This window comes from Peromyscus californicus, unplaced genomic scaffold (genome assembly GCF_007827085.1).
Source record: "Peromyscus californicus insignis strain IS unplaced genomic scaffold, ASM782708v3 Scaffold_3__1_contigs__length_106647218, whole genome shotgun sequence".
In the NCBI taxonomy this organism is placed as follows: Eukaryota; Metazoa; Chordata; class Mammalia; order Rodentia; family Cricetidae; genus Peromyscus; species Peromyscus californicus.
Genome location: NW_026294551.1, coordinates 56,716,630 through 56,734,033, shown reverse-complemented (window position 1 = coordinate 56,734,033; position 17,404 = coordinate 56,716,630). Strand labels below are relative to the sequence as shown.

Genomic DNA, 17,404 nt, shown 5'->3' with positions numbered 1-17,404 from the left:
TTTCTTGTAGTATTCTGCTAGCTTGCCTTCCACTTCCATATGTGAAAACACAGCCCTTCTCCCCCTACAGGATTCAACAACCAAGTGCCATCCTGCAGGAGGGGAGTAACCCTCACCAGACAACTGAACTTCCTTGGTCATGATCTTGATCATCTTAGCCTCCAAAATACTGAGGACTAAATGATGCATTCTGTGGTGGCTGGTAGGACAGTACAGGTACACCAAGACAATTGGAAACCAGGTTGTCTTGTGTCAATCATTCCTGCTAATGGCCAGGAAGAGAAGTCCTTAGCTAGACATTCTTGCCCCCAAGGGGACAGTCAATTCCACTTCCCATTTCCCAAGTATCTTCACATTCCAATCAGTTCAGTGTCCAATCATCTTTGTTCCCCACATTTCATCCATTCTCTCTCTATTCCATAGTTCTCTCATCTGCATTCGCACCCCAGCATTCCATTGCCTCTATTTCTCTCTAGTCCATAAAAAGCTAACGAACTGCTTGACTATGACTATTAAGAATAATGCATTCACTGTATCTACTCAGGATCAAAAAAGCCAGATGTTCTAAAATTAGAGTATAAAGGATAAAAACCAGTCAGTAACCTTTAAAAATCTTTTTATTCTTGTAGACTCTGTCAAATTCCTGACCAAGGCTCTCCCTATCACCTCTAATCAAAATTTCTTTTTCTGTCATCATGGGAACTGACTCACATATTTCAAGGGTTTCTACTGTTGCCTCACTGTATGTTCCATACCATCATAGTGCTGTTTTTCCAAATACCTCTCCCAGCATACAGTTGACTGGAAAGGAAGCATTTTGAACACTGGCCTGGAGAAACAAATCCTTTACAACCATCAGCGCATGTGAACAATGAGTTTCCTAATCTACTAGTGTGAAAGACACAGATGGGCACTGAGTGACCAACGACCAACGCACAGCGGCACACTCTTCCATCATGCTGTCGGCTGAGTTCTAAACTTCAGGCATTTACACACATTATATGTGTCTGCAGCACTGCTTCCCCAGTAGTTCTCTAAACATCTCCCACCTTAACCTAGGTAGAACCACAAGAGTTCCTTGGTGTCCTGGCGGGGGGGGGGGGGGTCTGTTTCAGGACCCCTTGCCAATACCCAGAGCTATAAATGTTCAGTCTCCATGTAGAAAGCAGTGTAAGTGTTTGTGTATAACCTAGTCACACAATGCTGTGTAATTTTTATTATTTTTTTTTTGAGTAAGAGTCTCATATATAGTCAAAGATGGCCTCAAACTTGAGCTCTTCCGGCCTTAGTCTCCTAGGCACTGGGATTTACAGGTACGCGACATGCCTGGCCTTCTTGCATTCTTGAAATCACCTATAGTCCACTCATACTAACTAGTAGAATATAAATCCTATGTAGGAAGTTGTGTAGTGTGCTGTTTAGGACAAAATGACAAGGAAGAAATCTGTATGTGTTGAGTATGGAAAAAATTAAAAACGCAGTCAGTTGAGTCTATGACTGTCAATCCACAGACACGGAGGGCTGACTGTGTGTAAAACAAAAACTTATTTCAACCCCAAGTAGAAAGCTGGTGCCATCTGCCCAAACAGAGCACCTTTCAAGTCACTTTATAAAATCTTGCCTACTCATCCGTCAAATCCACCATGGAACACCATAACAGATGTCAGTGACACCTATGTATTTCAACTGAAGCTCAGACTAGGAGCACACATAACACCCCTGAGACACAGTACCTCTGGAGAAAGGTTGAACTGACACTTCAACAGACATCTTGTTCCGAGGCAGCTTTAGTAGCCACTGCAAAGGCTTTAGGGGCCAGGCAAACCCCAAGGCTCCTTAAGACAGCTCTTCTTTGTCGTATGGCTTCCCTCAGAGACCCCAGTACTGAAGATGGGTGGGGTAGCTCATGCCTGTAATTCCAACACTTAGGGGTCTGCATCAGGAGACTCTTGAGTTCAAGGCTAGCCTGAACTACACAGCAAGATGCTATCTTATAAACAACAACAAAGATACACACAAAGAAAGGAAGAGAGGAAAAGATACCCTGTCACTAACTCCTGTATTCCCCAGAGCAGAGGAGAAAGTAAGATGACAGACAGGTCAGCTAGTGGGCTCTGGATATAGGACACTTCCCCACTTTCCTTGTTAACAGAACAAACAGACCTTGATTATGTTTATATTTTGAACAAATATGGAGCAGAATATTTAAAGAAAGTTCTAGGAGAAGAAAGTATTTGAAAATCACTATTTAGATTAAGTTTAACTGATATAACATTGAAAATACCTTTAAAAGCACATTTTGATCTACAGTACTAAGAACAAGGAGAGGTTTAGTAGGAAAATGGGAGGGGGGAGTGGCAAATTGCACCAATGAGGGAAGAGGGAGTCCTGGGGAAAATGCACCTACATCTCACCCCAGTCCTCGGCGGTTATGCAATTTTGACGAAGGCTGATCTTGTCTGGTTCTCAGAGGGACAGGAAATTGGAGCCCTGTCTGAACAGAAAAGGCAGAATGGGGCTAGAAACAGAACAGAGATTCCTCCAAATGTCAAGGATGCAGGGACCTAAACTCCAGAGGTGAGATGCCATCTCTGTCACAGCATGTATTCGTAGCGTGTTGCAGCTAATAACATTCTTCCATCTAGATGACCTCACAAGGGCTGAGGGAGGCAAGGACGCTGGCACAGCAGAGCCAGAGTTCCCACTACAGAGAGGTCACACGGCAGCTGACCCACACAGTTGCTTCCAGAAGTGGCATTCCTGCCACCATGCTGTCCTGTGCCAGATAAGATGGTAATAAAGACGTGACGGTTCTGACATCCCAAAGAGAGTAGAAGGCAGCACTAAGGAAAATGCCGAGTCAAATAGATTTCTGGAAACCCTTGCTGGTCCTCACCTGCTTCAACGTCTCTGAACATGGCTCGGAAAGCCGGCAAGTAGCTGCTCTGAAGTTTGTCCAGGAGTCCAGCCATGCCCCTCACCTTGAGTGTCATCAGTTGATTATAAATGTGTTCCAGGTCCTCACACCTGCAATATCATGGAGTAAGTAGGGTGAGTATCGGGAAATGCTGTCACACTCTGATGCCCACCCTCCTGCAGACAGAGGGTAGCCCTGCCTCAGGGGCCTCCACAGACTGAGCTCCAGCCCCAAGGGCCAGGCATCTGTTTCAAAAGAGTATAGGTGAAAGCCTGACACAGGAACAAAGGCTCAAAGGAAAAACTCCAGGAAACACTGTCGGGGGACCAGCTGGTAGCTTTAAAGCTTGGCAGCTGGAGGTCATTAGTTCTTGCAGCAAGGTTGGGGCAGGGAAACAGAAGTGTTGTTGAGGTGGGACTTCTTGAGAAGGGCCTCATCATAGGTCAGCAGTAAATGGTTAGAAGTCAGGGGAAGATGATGGGTTTCTCAGCCTGGTGGTGCAAAGAGGTCTGGAGCCCTACGGGACAGCTCTTCCTATGACACAGACACTCTGTTCTATGTAGGGACATCTGCCTCCAGCATCTGCTTGTCTCCTCCAGAAGAGATTCACCAGCACAACCATAAAGTTGTGGGAGCCAAGTGTGGAGGGCAGGAAGGGAAGTAGTCAGGAGAAAGTCAGGCATTTCTGGTCACCCCATGGGACTGAAACACAGGGGCTGTTAACGACAAGCTAAGACCTAGGACAGGCAGTTCTGCAGCCAGTATCCAAAATCTCTTCTGTTTTCCAGATCCTTACAGAGGTATGTACATCTAACCTTGGTTATCCAAGAAAGGTGAACAGAATTTAGAATAAAAGTATTAAGAGTCAAGGCTGGAGAGATGGCTCCACAGTTTAGAGTACTGGCTGCTCTTGCAGAGGATCCAAGTTTGATTTCCAACACCCACATAGTGACTCACAACCATCTGTAACTCCAGCTCCAGGGGACTGGACAACTGCGGTTCACATGCATACATGCAGACAAAACATTCATACACATGAAATAAAAAAAAAAACGTTCTTTGAAAAAAGCGTAAAACATATTTTAAGTCTTGATTCGATTATATACATGTGGTTGAAAGATTCCCCCAGTGAACTGACAGTGCCCCAAGAGAGAAGGGTGGCTACTGAACCTCAGGGAAAGAATTCGTCTTCCAGTCCACAGAAAGAAACTGTATTGACCCTAAGATACCCAGTCAGCTACCCTAGGGAGGATGAGAAATATCTGGAGGTGGAACCATATTCAACAGTGGCTCTACCAGGTCAGCTCTGGCTTTCTCTTCTGTCAGCTCTCCTCTCCAAGGACTCCAACATGTGCCTCCCTGCCTACCTGCTCTTCCAGAACTCCAGTTCCACCTTGGGGGTGGGATTTTCCCCTTGTAAGAGTGGCTGAGAAGATGCTTTCTTGAGGACCACCTGAACTTGGTGGCTCCATTTGATCACAGCAGACTCAACGGCATAGACAATTGACTTGTCTACGGAATCCAAGCTGTAACATACAAAAGAAATCTCTCAGTGTGTGTGAACATAATTTGAACCTGGCTGTATTCACTCATCCTCTGTTGCTATAACAAAATCCAAGAAGCTGGAAAACTTACAAAGATGTTCATTTAGCTCATGATTTGTAAGGTCAGAAGTCCACAATCTGGTGTCAGGACACACTGTGGCAGTAATATATGCATAGAGATTCACAAGGCAACACAAGAAGCCAAAAAACAAGAAGGGGCCAACTTTACCCTTTTATAACAGGCTAATCTGGAGGGAGATGAGGTCCCCCAGGGTTTACATTAGTCTTCTCCAAGGGCAGCCCAATGACATAACTGCCCTACACTAAGCTCGAAGTCTTAAGGGTCCCACCACCTTCCACCAGAATAATACTGAAGAACAAACCATCAAGATGTATCTGAGTGTTCTCTAAAAGAGGACCTAAAGTCTTTTAAAATAGGTGGAAAATTCCACCTAACCTGTGAATCCTTTAGTTTTTAAATTGTGTGTGTGTGTGTGTGTGTGTGTGTGTGTGTGTGTGTGTGTGTGTGTGTATAGTATAGTGTAATGTTGGTGCTTTGCCTGTGTACATGAATGTGGAGGTCAGAGGTCAATGTCCAATGTCTGTGGAATCCTTCCACCTTACGTTCTGATACAGGGACTCTCACTGAACTTGGAGTTCATTGATTGGGCTAGTCTGACTGGCCAATGAGCTCCAGGGACCACTTGTCTCCAACTCACTTATCCCCCAGTGCTGGGGTTACAGATACAAGATATCATACACACTGTTTTGTAGGTTCTAGGGATCTGAACTCAGGTCCCCATGCTTGCATGCCAGGCATTTTACCAACAGAGCCCTCTCCCTCATCTCTCACCTATAAATTCTTAACTCCCCCCACCCCACGCAAGTAATAGACTCCTTTAAGCAAGTCAATTGTACAAATCCTTTTCTGGGGAGACATGTTTATTTTTGTGTCCATTCAACATTATTTGTACAGTCAGGGGTCCATCAATATTCTGAAGACTAGTTTAAGAACTTCAAATGACATAAAATCTTGTCAATGCATGAAGCACTGACATGTCACCCAACCCCCCTGCCTGACTCTCACCAGAGGACAAGCTCCCTGCATAGCACAGCAGCTTATTCCTCGGCTGACTGGCTCTTCCAGGTGATGGTTTGTCACATCTACCTCCCCAGGCCTTGCTTGCTCTGTTCTTAGTCTTGACACTACAGCAAGGACAAACAGGTTACATCCTCCTCCAAGAGATAAACTACAGCTCTGGATACCGGGACAATTCCATTCTGTCTTCAGATTTCCAACAAAGAACGGTATCTCAAGCACCCCCTTCAAACATGTTGTTTTGTTTTAACTTAACTATGATGGCAAGAGATGAAAATTAAAATAGGAGAGAGGAGATGGCTTTGTTTAAAAAATACCTGCCATGCAAACCTGATGTCTCGTGTTCTATTACTAGAACCCAGGTGGTGGAGGAGAGAACTTACTCCTAAAAGTGTCCTCTGAGCTCCACAGGTGTGCACAGGACACACACACACACACACACACACACACACACACACACACACACACACACTCCATACACATACCCAGACACCACAATAATAGTAAATGCTGTGGGATGGTCTGTATGTCAAATGTGTCAAATGTGTTGCTGATTGGTCAATAAATAAATCACTGATTGGCCAGTGGCCAGGCAGGAAGTATAGGCGGGACTAACAGAGAGGAGAATTGAGAGAACAGGAAGCTGGGTGAGGGAGACACTGCCAGCCGCCACCATGACAAGCCGCATGTGAAGATGCCGGTAAGCCACGAGCCATGTGGCAAGGTATAGATTTATGGAAATGGATTAATTTAAGCTGTAAGAACAGTTAGCAAGAAGCCTGCCACAGCCATACATTTTGTAACCAATATAAGTCTCTGTGTTTACTTGGTTGGGTCTGAGCGGCTGTGGGACTGGTGGGTGATAGAGATTTGTCCTGACTGTGGGCCAGGCAGGAAAACTCTAGCTACAAGTAAATACATTTTCATTTTAAATAAATTAAAATAAAAATTGGCTGCTGTTCAGAGTCTCAACTGAAAACTATATGTCAGGTAACAGGGGCATAGTGATGGAGAAAGGAAATGTATGGATGGCATTTTCACATCAGGAACTCACCTTCACTTAATGTGAAATTCATATTTGCTTAGAAATGATACAGCACAAGTGATTTTGAAAGACATTTAAAAAATATGCTCTCCTCTCCCCAAATGATGCAGCCTTCGGGGAAATTATCAAAGATGAACAAAAGGAGACCAACTCAGCAGGGAATCACACACATGAGCTGAGTGAGATCGAGATATGGTATAAAGGAGCTGAGAAAAGGGGGGAGATTAATTGTATTTATTTTGAAAATTGGATATTTTTATTAAACCACAATTAGTTTTCCAGTTAACTGGGATGCTCCTTCAAATTATATATAAATATACAATCATTTCCCACATAAAACTACTGCTGCAGTTGCATGCACTACTTATTCTTCGGGTACATCATGGTTCCTGAATAAACATGATGACAGTCACATATTGAAAGAAACCTGACAATATGGCAGATCACATTCATGCAGGAAGGTGGACCTATTGCCACAAATGCATAGAAATGCTGGATGAAAATACAAGAATATATATATTTTCATATATTACATGTATTTATATAGTTACATATATTATATGTATTTACATATATTTATATATATTTACATATATTACATAGACTGGATTGGAAGAGGAAAAAAATACCCCTGGATACAAAGACAAAGAAAACTCAAAGCTGGAACAGTTGAGAAGTAGATGGGAGACATAACATTATAAAGCAGAGGATCTGGTATGGGGCATGGGCCAGTTATCTTAGACCTGGGCTAGTGGTTGAGGCAGGAGAACCTTGAGTCTGAGGCCAGCCTGTGTTACAAGGAAAGTTCTAGGAAGGCTTAGGTCATAGAATGAGAGCCTGTCTCCAAAAAAAAAAATAGACAAAATTAACATAATCAAAGGAGGCTGATGTTTTAATGGCCACTCAGGGGCAAGAGGCATGGACTCTCCAGTGGAGCCAGATCTGACGGCTCCTAGGGGGGGGAAATATCTCTGGGGTCTCAAAAGTCTGCAGGTACTGGAGAATGGAGGCTGGAACTGTAACAAGAGCCTGATAGCTAGTTCTATGGTAGGGTGCACAGGGGCATGCAGGTAGGAGATGTGCAGCTACTGGATTAAGTATCGTTCAGCCATGAGCCACATCCTGAGAACACTGAAGCTGCCCTGGCTGCTCTCAGCCCCGAAATGATTTGGGGTAGAAAAAAAGACCACATTGCTGAGAGAATTTTAGGAGATCTGAAGCACTAGGACTGGGCAAGGGTCACAATGAGCATGAAGACAACAATCCAAGGACGTTGGCAGCCAGAGTCAGCAGTGGGCTTGTGTGTGGACTGAGATGTGTAAAGTCAGGCAGAGGAAAGGCCCTGGGAGAAACGCTCAGATAAAACAGCTTCTGTCCCATCACCAAGGCCTACAGGCTGATGGTACTTACACTGGCTCGCTGTGGCCATCCACGAACTCTACTTTTTCTGAGCCAACTGGAAGAGGCAGCAAGGTTCTCCCCTTCACGTGCTCAAGGATTACCAGGAGGTCACACTGCAGGGAGTGGGCATGATGCCTGATGTCTTGACACACCAAGTGGGGCCAGTCTAGATGGTTCTTTTCATTGGCTAGGACAGGGATAATGACCTGAAACAAAGACACACCAAGAAAGCCAGAGGATTGCAAGTTTAAGCCAGCCTGTGCTAGATAGTGAGGCCTTGTCTCTATAGAAAGAAAAAAAGAGCTTGAATGGAACCACCCTGCATGGGTGGATAATGCTGCTTCTAGAAGTCATGGGTTATTAATCCAAAAATCCTAGTACTAAGCATGGGATAATGCCCTATGAGTTACTGGCCAAGGAGCCCCCAAAGGTTCTCAAAATAATACAGGCTATTGCCACTGGTTTGAGCTGCTCACCAGAACTAAACAGTAAGATCCTATTGCTGAAGACAATACATACTTTGGATATAGGACATAGAGAAATCAAACCAGAACTGAGCTAGACAGTGCTGGAAGGTGCTATGCAAGCTGCTGGGGAAGAAAAATTATCAATAATTTAACCCAGATGCAGACACTGTATCACAATACTGACCAGACAAAATAGAACCACTAGTGGAATAGTAACATGACTGTTGTCGTTATGACCAATTGCTTCTTCACTGGAGCTGAGGCCCACCCTGTAGGTGGGAATACATGTGTAGAACTGTAAACCTGGTGAAAAGCCCATGGGTGAGGAGGTTGTTGGCCCTAAGGAAGAATCTACTACTGGGGTTGCTGATTAATATACGTGCTGTTAAGTTGTCTTGTGTAGTGGGTCTGAAGGAGAATAGCTTCATAGGCTTGTGTTTGAATACTTAGTCTCCCACGGCTGGAACTGTTTGGGAGGATTAGAGGGTGTGGCCTTGTTGGAGGAGGTACGTCACTGTAGTGAGCTCTTAGGTTTCAAAAGACTTGTGCCACTCCCAGTGTGCTATCTCTGCCACCTACTTCCAGATAAGGATGTTAGCTCTCAACTACTGCTCCAGGGCCATGCCTGCTGTGCTCCATACCAGGATGGTCATGCCTCCCCTCTTCGCAGCTTCTGAACATCAGGATCCTTCATTCTCACTCCTCAGATATCTTCATTTGTCTATAAACCCTCTTTACTGTGGAACTCTCATTCAGTTTTTATTTTATTTTATTTTATTTTACAATACAATTCGGTTCTACATATCAGCCACAGATTCCCTTGTTCTCCCCCCTCCCGCCTCCCTGCCCTTCCCCCCAGGCCACCCCCCATTCCCACCTCCTCCAGGGCAAAGCCTCCCCCGAGGACTGAGATCAACCTGGTAGACTCAGTCCAGGCAGGTCCAGTCCCCTCCTCTCAGGCCAAGCCAAGCGACCCTGCATAAGCCCCAGGTTTCAAACAGCCAAATCATGCAATGAGCACAGGACCCGGTCCCACTGCCTGGGTGCCTCCCAAACAGATCAAGCCAATCAACTGTCTCACCCATTCAGAGGGCCTGATCCAGTTGGTGACCCCTCAGCCATTGGTTCAGAGTTCATGTGTTTCCATTCGTTTGGCTATTTGTCCCTGTGCTTTATCCAACCTTGGTTTCAACAATTCTCGCTCATACAAATCCTCCTCTTTCTCGCTAATTAGACTCCCGGAGCTCCACCCGGGGCCTAGCTGTGGATCTCTGCATCCAGATCCCTCAGTCATTGGATGGGGTTTCTAGCACAACAATTAGGGTGTTTGACCATCCCATCACCAGAGTAGGTCAGCTTGGGCTGTCTCTTGACCATTGCCAGCAGTCTATTGTGGGGGTATCTTTGTGGCTTTCTGTGGGCCTCTCTAGCACTTTGCTTCTTCCTATTCTCATGTGGTCTTCATTTACCATGGTCTCCTATTCCTTGTTCTCCCTCTCTGTTCTTGATCCAGCTGGGATCTCCCGCTCCCCCAAGCTCTCTTTCCCTCGACCCTCGCCCTTCATTAAAATGTGTCAAACCACCTGTTCCTGACACCTCCTAGGTTTGTTGTTTGCAGCCTTAACCAGGAATCCCAGGCCCCTGGCAGGCTTATCCAGATTCCCACCTGGAAATACAATAGATTTCAAGAAATCTCCTTCTTGAAATACAAAAGATGCATTAAAAACTCCTGATAACCAAGTACAAGCTGCTCATCCTTCCTCAAGAGCTTCACCTTTGTCCTTTCCCACATCCCATAAGGGAATGATATTCTTTCTTCTGCTCAAGACCCACAGTATCACATCAACTCCTTTATGTCTCCCATAATCCCCAAACTAGCTCATTAGTACGTCACCTTGGATGTACCTTCAGAATGTACATAGATGGCAGTTAGTCACAATTTGATCACTATCCTGGTCCCAAATCACTCTGTTCTAGAGTTTATAGTAACTGGGGCATACCTACCAAAGGATATCAAACTGTGCTACTCACAACCATCAATGAAATTCATTTTCCAGGTAACAAAACCAGAAATCCTATAAGCAAGGATGGATATAATTTGGCTCCCTACTCTTTGGTCTCATCCTGGTCCAGTGATGTTGGTCTCCAAACTACTCCATCACACACGTGGGTTTCTATCTTTCGACCTTTATATAAATTCTGCCTTGTGTCTGTAACATGCTTCCCCTAGGCTTCACAGGCTCTCTCCTTTCCCTACCAACTCTTTGGTCAAATTTTGTTTCTCAGGAGGGCTTGTGCTGACCTCACATGCAATCTATTAACTGTAATATCCTATAAAATCAAAATAAAAAAGCAGATAACATACTTCTAACATACAATGGCACAGGATATATATTACCATCCGAAAATGGAGAAAAGGGAGAATAGTGAGGCAATACTGGACCAAAGCAAGACTGAAAACCAGCTGGGCAAACTCCAAACTCTGTATCGCCATGTCTGATATCAGAGCACCCTTCACATCTCCAACTCCTTTCAGCTTTATTGACTGCAACATATTTCTTTCTCTTGGGCTGGTTCTACTCCCTGATAGTAGCTCTCCTTGGTCAGTATTCCATAGCTGTGGCATCTCCTACATCTTGGGGTCCCCAAGGCAATCCAGGCTTCACTTTGGCAAATTCACACAATGGCTTCTCTAGGTCCCCATGCAGAGACACTCCTGACACATGCCTAGGTTCAGTGGCTTCCCTTACTCACTGAGGAAGATTCCACAATCCCTTTCTTCTATCCTTGAGTCTAAAACCAGAACTAAGTAGCTGAAGCTGCCAAGTTCTGCTGCTTACTGGGGCTGTCATTCATTTACATCTTCACCAGCTTTCTGTTTAAGATGGTTTCCTTTACTGCCCAAGCTTGGCTGTCCTGAAACTGGATCTGTAGACCAGGCTGGTCTCAAACTCAGAGATCTGCCAGCCATTGCTTTCTAAATACTGGGATTAAAGGCATGCAGCACCACACCCGACTCTAAGCTTTTCACGAGTTGAAAATGTAGCTGGGTGGGATCTTGCCCTGAGCTCACTACTCCCTTTATTCAATTTCTTGATCTGTTTATCTCCTTGAACACAGACTTAGCTCCATTCCACTTCCTGGTACTCCTTTTCTCCTCAAATTGTACATTTTGTACTTTTTCTTGCTTGGCTTTTTCCTTTTCACTATAAATCTTCATTAGGGTAACACTAGTAACCACAAGACAGAGTCCATACTAGGCTGTTTTGTGATTTCCTCTGCCAACAGAATTAATCCAAAACTCTTTAATTTAGCCTCAGTCAGATTTTTCAGGGAGAGGGAAAAAGTGGCCTCATTCTTAGCCAAAATATTATAAGAATGATCTCTAGGCAATATTCTAAAATTCTTCTCCTCTGAAACATCTTGAGCTAGCCCCCAACAGTTCAGATCACACTCAACACCACTGTCTTCCATGCTTCTGCTAGGATGGTCCATTAAGCTGCACTTAAAGCATTCAACTGCCTTTCTAATTCACAGTCCCAAGGTCCATATTCTTTCAAACAAAAACATGGTCAAACCTATCATAACAATACCCCAGTCCCTGGTCCAAACTTCTGTCTCAGTTAAGGTTTTTATTGCTGTAAAGAGACACCATGACCATAGCAACTCTAATAAAGCTTACAGTTTCAAAAGTTTAGTCCATTATCTTCATGGCAGTGTACAGGAAGATATGGTACTGGAGAAGGAGGTGAGAGTTCTTGATTCCCACACAACAGAAGCAACTGTGTCCACACTGGGTGTAGCTTGAGCATAGGAGACCTCAGAGCCCACCCCTGCAGTGACATACTTCCTTCAACGAGGCCACACCTCCTCCAACAAAGCCACACTTTCTCATAGTGCCACTCCCTATGGGAGACATTTTCTTTCAAACCACCACATACATACACACATGCTTACATGCACACACACAATTGCAGGAGTACCATCATTGAGAAGGGGTGACAGGGCACTAGGTGTTTATTATACAAGACATTTCTAGTTGGGGAGGAAAGAAAGAATGGAGGAGAGAGGGGGAAGACTGATAGGATGAGAACCAGATCAAAGTCGGTATATTGTTTGAGAGTTGACATCTGACAAGTCTAACAGTATAGCAAGGAGTGGATGGCAGAGAATAGAGCCGGGCTATTGATAAGCAGAGTAGATGCAAGAGTTTGTGAGAATTTTGCTCTTCTGTCTCAATTTACTTTCTTCTTCCTCCTCCTCCTCCTCCTCCTCCTCCTCCTCCTCCTCCTCCTCCTCTTCTTCTTCTTCTTCTTCTTCTTCTTCCACTACCTCCTCCTCCTCCTTCTTGTTATTCTTCTTTTTTAAGAAAGCAACAAGGACATTCAACATCAGGAATTAAGAGTGGAATCACTCAACTTTTCCCTAGCCCTGTTGACTTCCTGGAACAGACATGGGGCTTGCAGAGAGTTGTGTTCCACATGGATTGTGGTTTTGCTTAATGACTATGAGAAAGACAGAAGCCAGATGGGAGATGGCTCAAGGATATGATGACAATGGAACAGCTACTCAAATTGGGCAAGGTACAAGAACCTGAATGTGAGTGAGGGACACTGGGAGGCAATGGACTAGAGGTCCCAGCAGAGTGTATAGACTATGGTAGTCAATGGTCTGGAAGGGAGAAAGCTGGAAAAGAGAAGTGCTAGTGACTGAGAGGGGTGCATACAGGTGGATCAGGATGTAGTAGGGACTAGAGGAGACAGGCTTCTCATGTGATTGGAGGGCCTTTTAATTGTCTGTTGAAATCATCGTGTGTCAACCAAAGCAGAAGCAGTATTGGGAGAGTCACGATGAACCAGATGCCAAATGAGGGCCAAGACATCAGCACAGAGTAGAACCATAAAGGGTGATGTCATGTGATAAGAAAACATTGAAACTGCAGGTTCATTGCCATGAATGGAGTAGCCACAAGGAGGAATGAGGAGGTCATCTGTCCTCACTGCAGGCTCATAGGTAGGAGGTCTGTGGGGAACATAAAGGTAAATCCTGGAGGGAACCAGCATTGGCTACAGAAAGGTAAGAAGGACCAGTTAGAGAACTAAAGATGGGTTGTCAGGAACCAGGACTGCCACTGTGTATGGAATACCTACAAAGGGACACTCTATTCTAGGTGTCTTAGTATATTATTTAGGATGACATTTTATAAGCCAGGCATTGAGGCACTTATAATCCTAGCACTCACAAAACAGAGGCAGTAGGGTTGCAGAAGGTTTGAGATCAGCCTGGGCAGCAGTTGTGTAACCCTGTTCCTAAAACAAAAACAAAAATGGATTGGATTTCCTAGCAATACCATGGGAGCATATGAGCCTGACAGAGTAGGTTCAAGATACTCACCTCACCCGGCTGAGTGTGACAGAAGCCAGGATTGAACACAAGGTAAGTGTCACTCCAAATCCCTCTTACCCTCCAGAGCACAAATAAGCAGTCAACTACTGAAATGTTAGGAAGAATAAACTGGCAGCAGTGAGGGGAAGGGAGGAGGGAAGGGAAAACCCAGGTACTAAATCCTGGTAATGCTCCCTTCAAATGTTTCTCCCTTACATTTATTTCACCTTGAACTGGTATACTGGGACAGAGAAGATGCTAAAATTATAGCCTTTCCCCTCACCAATGCCCTCTTCCCCCTACATGCACAGCTAAGAGGGCTGAGAGTGAAATACAGGTGAGTGGAGGACAGACATCAGTGTGGGCTACAGTAAGGTAAGAGGAGCCACATGTGTGCACCTACGGGGCAGAAGACACCTTTCTGGCTTAAGTGGCATGCAGTGAGGGGGGAGGACAGGAGCGGGGGGGGGGGGGTCAGAAGCTAAGTCCTACAGGTGCTGAGAGGGTGACCAGCAAGGAGAGCAGAGGCAGGTAGAGGCAGGCAGAGGCAGGCAGGCCAGGTTTTACAGGGACGTGGGATCAGCTCTAGGGTTCATAACAGAAGTACATGGGAAGACCTAAAGATTCCTGGTACAGGCTTTGAGAAAAACCTTTGTGAATAAGGGACCGGAGGTGTTTTAAAATTATTGAATTTAAAACTTAAGTATATAATACATTTGCATAGTATAAGTATGACAAATCGTCCGCCCACTCCTGTACCTCAACAATTCAGTTCCCTAACTATGGATTAGTTTTTCTCCCCATTCCTCCTACTCTCTTCCTTCTCTATTTTTCCCTTTACCCCCTTTCTTTAGATAGACTCTTTTATGTAGCTCAGGAGGGCCTGGGGCTCACTCTACAGCTCTGGCTTTTCTTAAACACACAACAATCCTCCTGCCTCAGTCTTTGGAGTACTTGGATTACAGGTCTGAGGAGCCATTTCCAGTTTTCCTTTCTCTTTTTTTTTTGCTATTGATTTTATTTTATGTATATGATTATTTTGCCTGCATGTGTGTCTGTGCAGCATGTGCATGTAGTGCCCACAAAGGCCAGAAGAGGGTGTTGGATCCCCTGGAACTGGAGTTACAGATGGTTGTGAGCAGTCATATAAGTGCTGAGAATCAAACCCAGGTCCTCTGGAAGAGCAGTCAGTGCTCTTAACTGCTGAGCCATCTCTCCAGCCCCCTTTTCTTCTTTTTAATACAAATAGTTGCATACTATATATAAATTCTGTACTTCAAAACCCACACTACTGTATTATTTACAATGCTAGCCAAGAAGTGGAGTCAACCTTTGTCTCAGTTTGCTTTCCACTGCTGTGATGAATGCCACGATCCAAAGCAACTCAGGGAAGGAAAAGGTTCATTTCATCTTACACTTCCTGGTCACAATCCTTGATTGAGAGAGGTCAAGGCAGGAATACAAGGAATAACCTGGAGGCAGGAATTGAAGCAGAGACCATGGAGGGGGTGCTGCTTATTGGCTTGTTCTCCATGCCTTGCTCAGCCTGCTTTCTTAATATAACCCAGCACCACCTGCACAGAGTGCAGGCCCTCTGTGCACCACCCACAGTGAGCTGGACCCTCCCACAACAACCAGCAATCAAGAAAATGTCTCATAGACATGCCCACAAGCCAATATGATGGAGATAACAACTGAAAACATTGCTATACAAATACAGTGTAACAGTATTTGACTTTAACAAGAGGAACAAAAGAGATTGGTTGTGTGTGACCACAGGAAGAACCATGAGGACATTGGCTGAGTGAAATGATCCAGTGGAATGATGATGGTAATTAAAGGTGTTGCCCCTCAAGCTGGGCAAGGAACAGGTACACTGTTGTGGCCAGGAGACACTGGAAAGGCAATAGATTGAAGTCTCAGCAGAGTTCAGAGACTCTGAACAAGGTATGGGAGGGAGCAAGTTGGAAGAGCAGAAGCACTGGTCATGGGGGCAGGGCTGGGGGTGCACTGGATCACAAAATGGGGGGGCAGGGCTGGAGGAGAAAGACTCAGGGAACCCAGAGCCATGTGGTTGGAGGACCTTTTAACAGTTGAAATTAAGTGTCAAGTCAGGAGAAACACTGAGAGTCACAAAGAGATGGATGCAACACGACTCTGTTTACATAGTGTCTTAATTGCGGTTTCTATTGCTGTGAAGAGACATCATGACCACAGAAACTCTTATAAAGAAAAACATTTCATTGGGGCTAACTTACAGTTTCAGAGGTTTAGTCCATTACCTTCATGGTGGCATGCAAGCAGACGGGGTGCTGGAAAATGAGCTAAAAGCTCTACATCTTGATCCACAAGTAGCAGAAAGAAGCTGTCTCCTACACTGGGCATAGCTTGAGCATATGAGACCTCAAAGCCAGAGTGACACACTTCCTCCAACAAGGCCACACCTCCTAATAGTGCCACTCCCTATGGGCCAAGCATTCAAACACATGAATCCATGAGGGCCACACCTATTAAAAACACCACACCTAGAGCAGTCAAATTTGTGAAGACAAATTGCGGAATATTGTTTGATGGGTCTGGGGATAGGGACATGGGTGCTCTTGGGTGAATGTAGTTTCAATCATGTTGAGTAGGGGGGACCTGGAAGTGTTTGTGTCTGACAACATTGTACTGTACAGCTAGAAACTCCTGGGGGGGGTGGTGGATGAATTTTATGTGTTTTTTTCAAATAATACTTTAAAGAGTAGTCTGTATTGGTAATTCTTTTGAACAACCTTACAGTATTTCACTGTATAAATATTCCATAATTCATTCATTTATTTCTTGACTGAATAATTTTGTCTCCAGTCTAAATTTTAAAAAGATCAGGTAGGCTTGGTTCTGTATACCTATACTCTTAGCACGGTGGAGGCAAGAGGATCAGGAGTTAAAGGTCATCCTTAAGCTACATAACAAGTTAGAACCCAGCCTGGGCTACATGAGACTCTGCCTGAAAAAAATAAAAATGAAATCTTTTAAAAGTAAATTGTCTATTTATTTATTTTACTTGCATATATGTGGGTCTGTGTGCATGTATGCCACATGTGTGTAGGTGCTTATGAAACACAGAAGGTGTCAGATCCCCTGGAGCTGGAGTTTCAGGCTGTTGCGAGCTGCCTGACTTGGGTGTTGTGAACCAAACTCTGGTCCTCTGGAAGTGTGCTTTTGTAAGCATTAAGCCATCTCTGCAGCCCCCAAAATTAACTTTGCTTGCTGGATTGTACTTCCTTAGTGATTGCACTCACTTCCTTAGTGATTACAACAATCCCGAGTTATGCTCAAGCCCTCTACATAGACTAGTTTGTGTCTCATCTCTGAACCTTTAAAAATTATTTTTTGAGATTACGTATATGTGTGTGTTTGTGTGCGTGTATGTGCACATGGGACTTCAGATACCTACAAAAGGTAGAAGAGGGCATCAGAAAAGGGCATCAAATCCCCCAGAGCTCGGACTATGGGTGGTTGTGAGCTGCCTGACATGGAACTTTTTCAAGGGCCATATGCGCT

At 44.7% G+C, this 17,404-nt stretch overlaps 1 protein-coding gene across 1 annotated transcript in view; it reads right to left on the bottom strand.

Annotated features, from left to right (window-relative positions):
* The window catches only part of Dnah9 (dynein axonemal heavy chain 9), a 354,060-nt gene that overhangs the window by 334,833 nt on the left and 1,823 nt on the right, over nucleotides 1–17,404 (bottom strand). Inside the window, 3 exon segments of the mRNA XM_052756894.1 lie at nucleotides 2,897–3,027; nucleotides 4,285–4,443; nucleotides 8,016–8,212. Coding sequence (XP_052612854.1) covers nucleotides 2,897–3,027; nucleotides 4,285–4,443; nucleotides 8,016–8,212 — 487 coding nt within the window.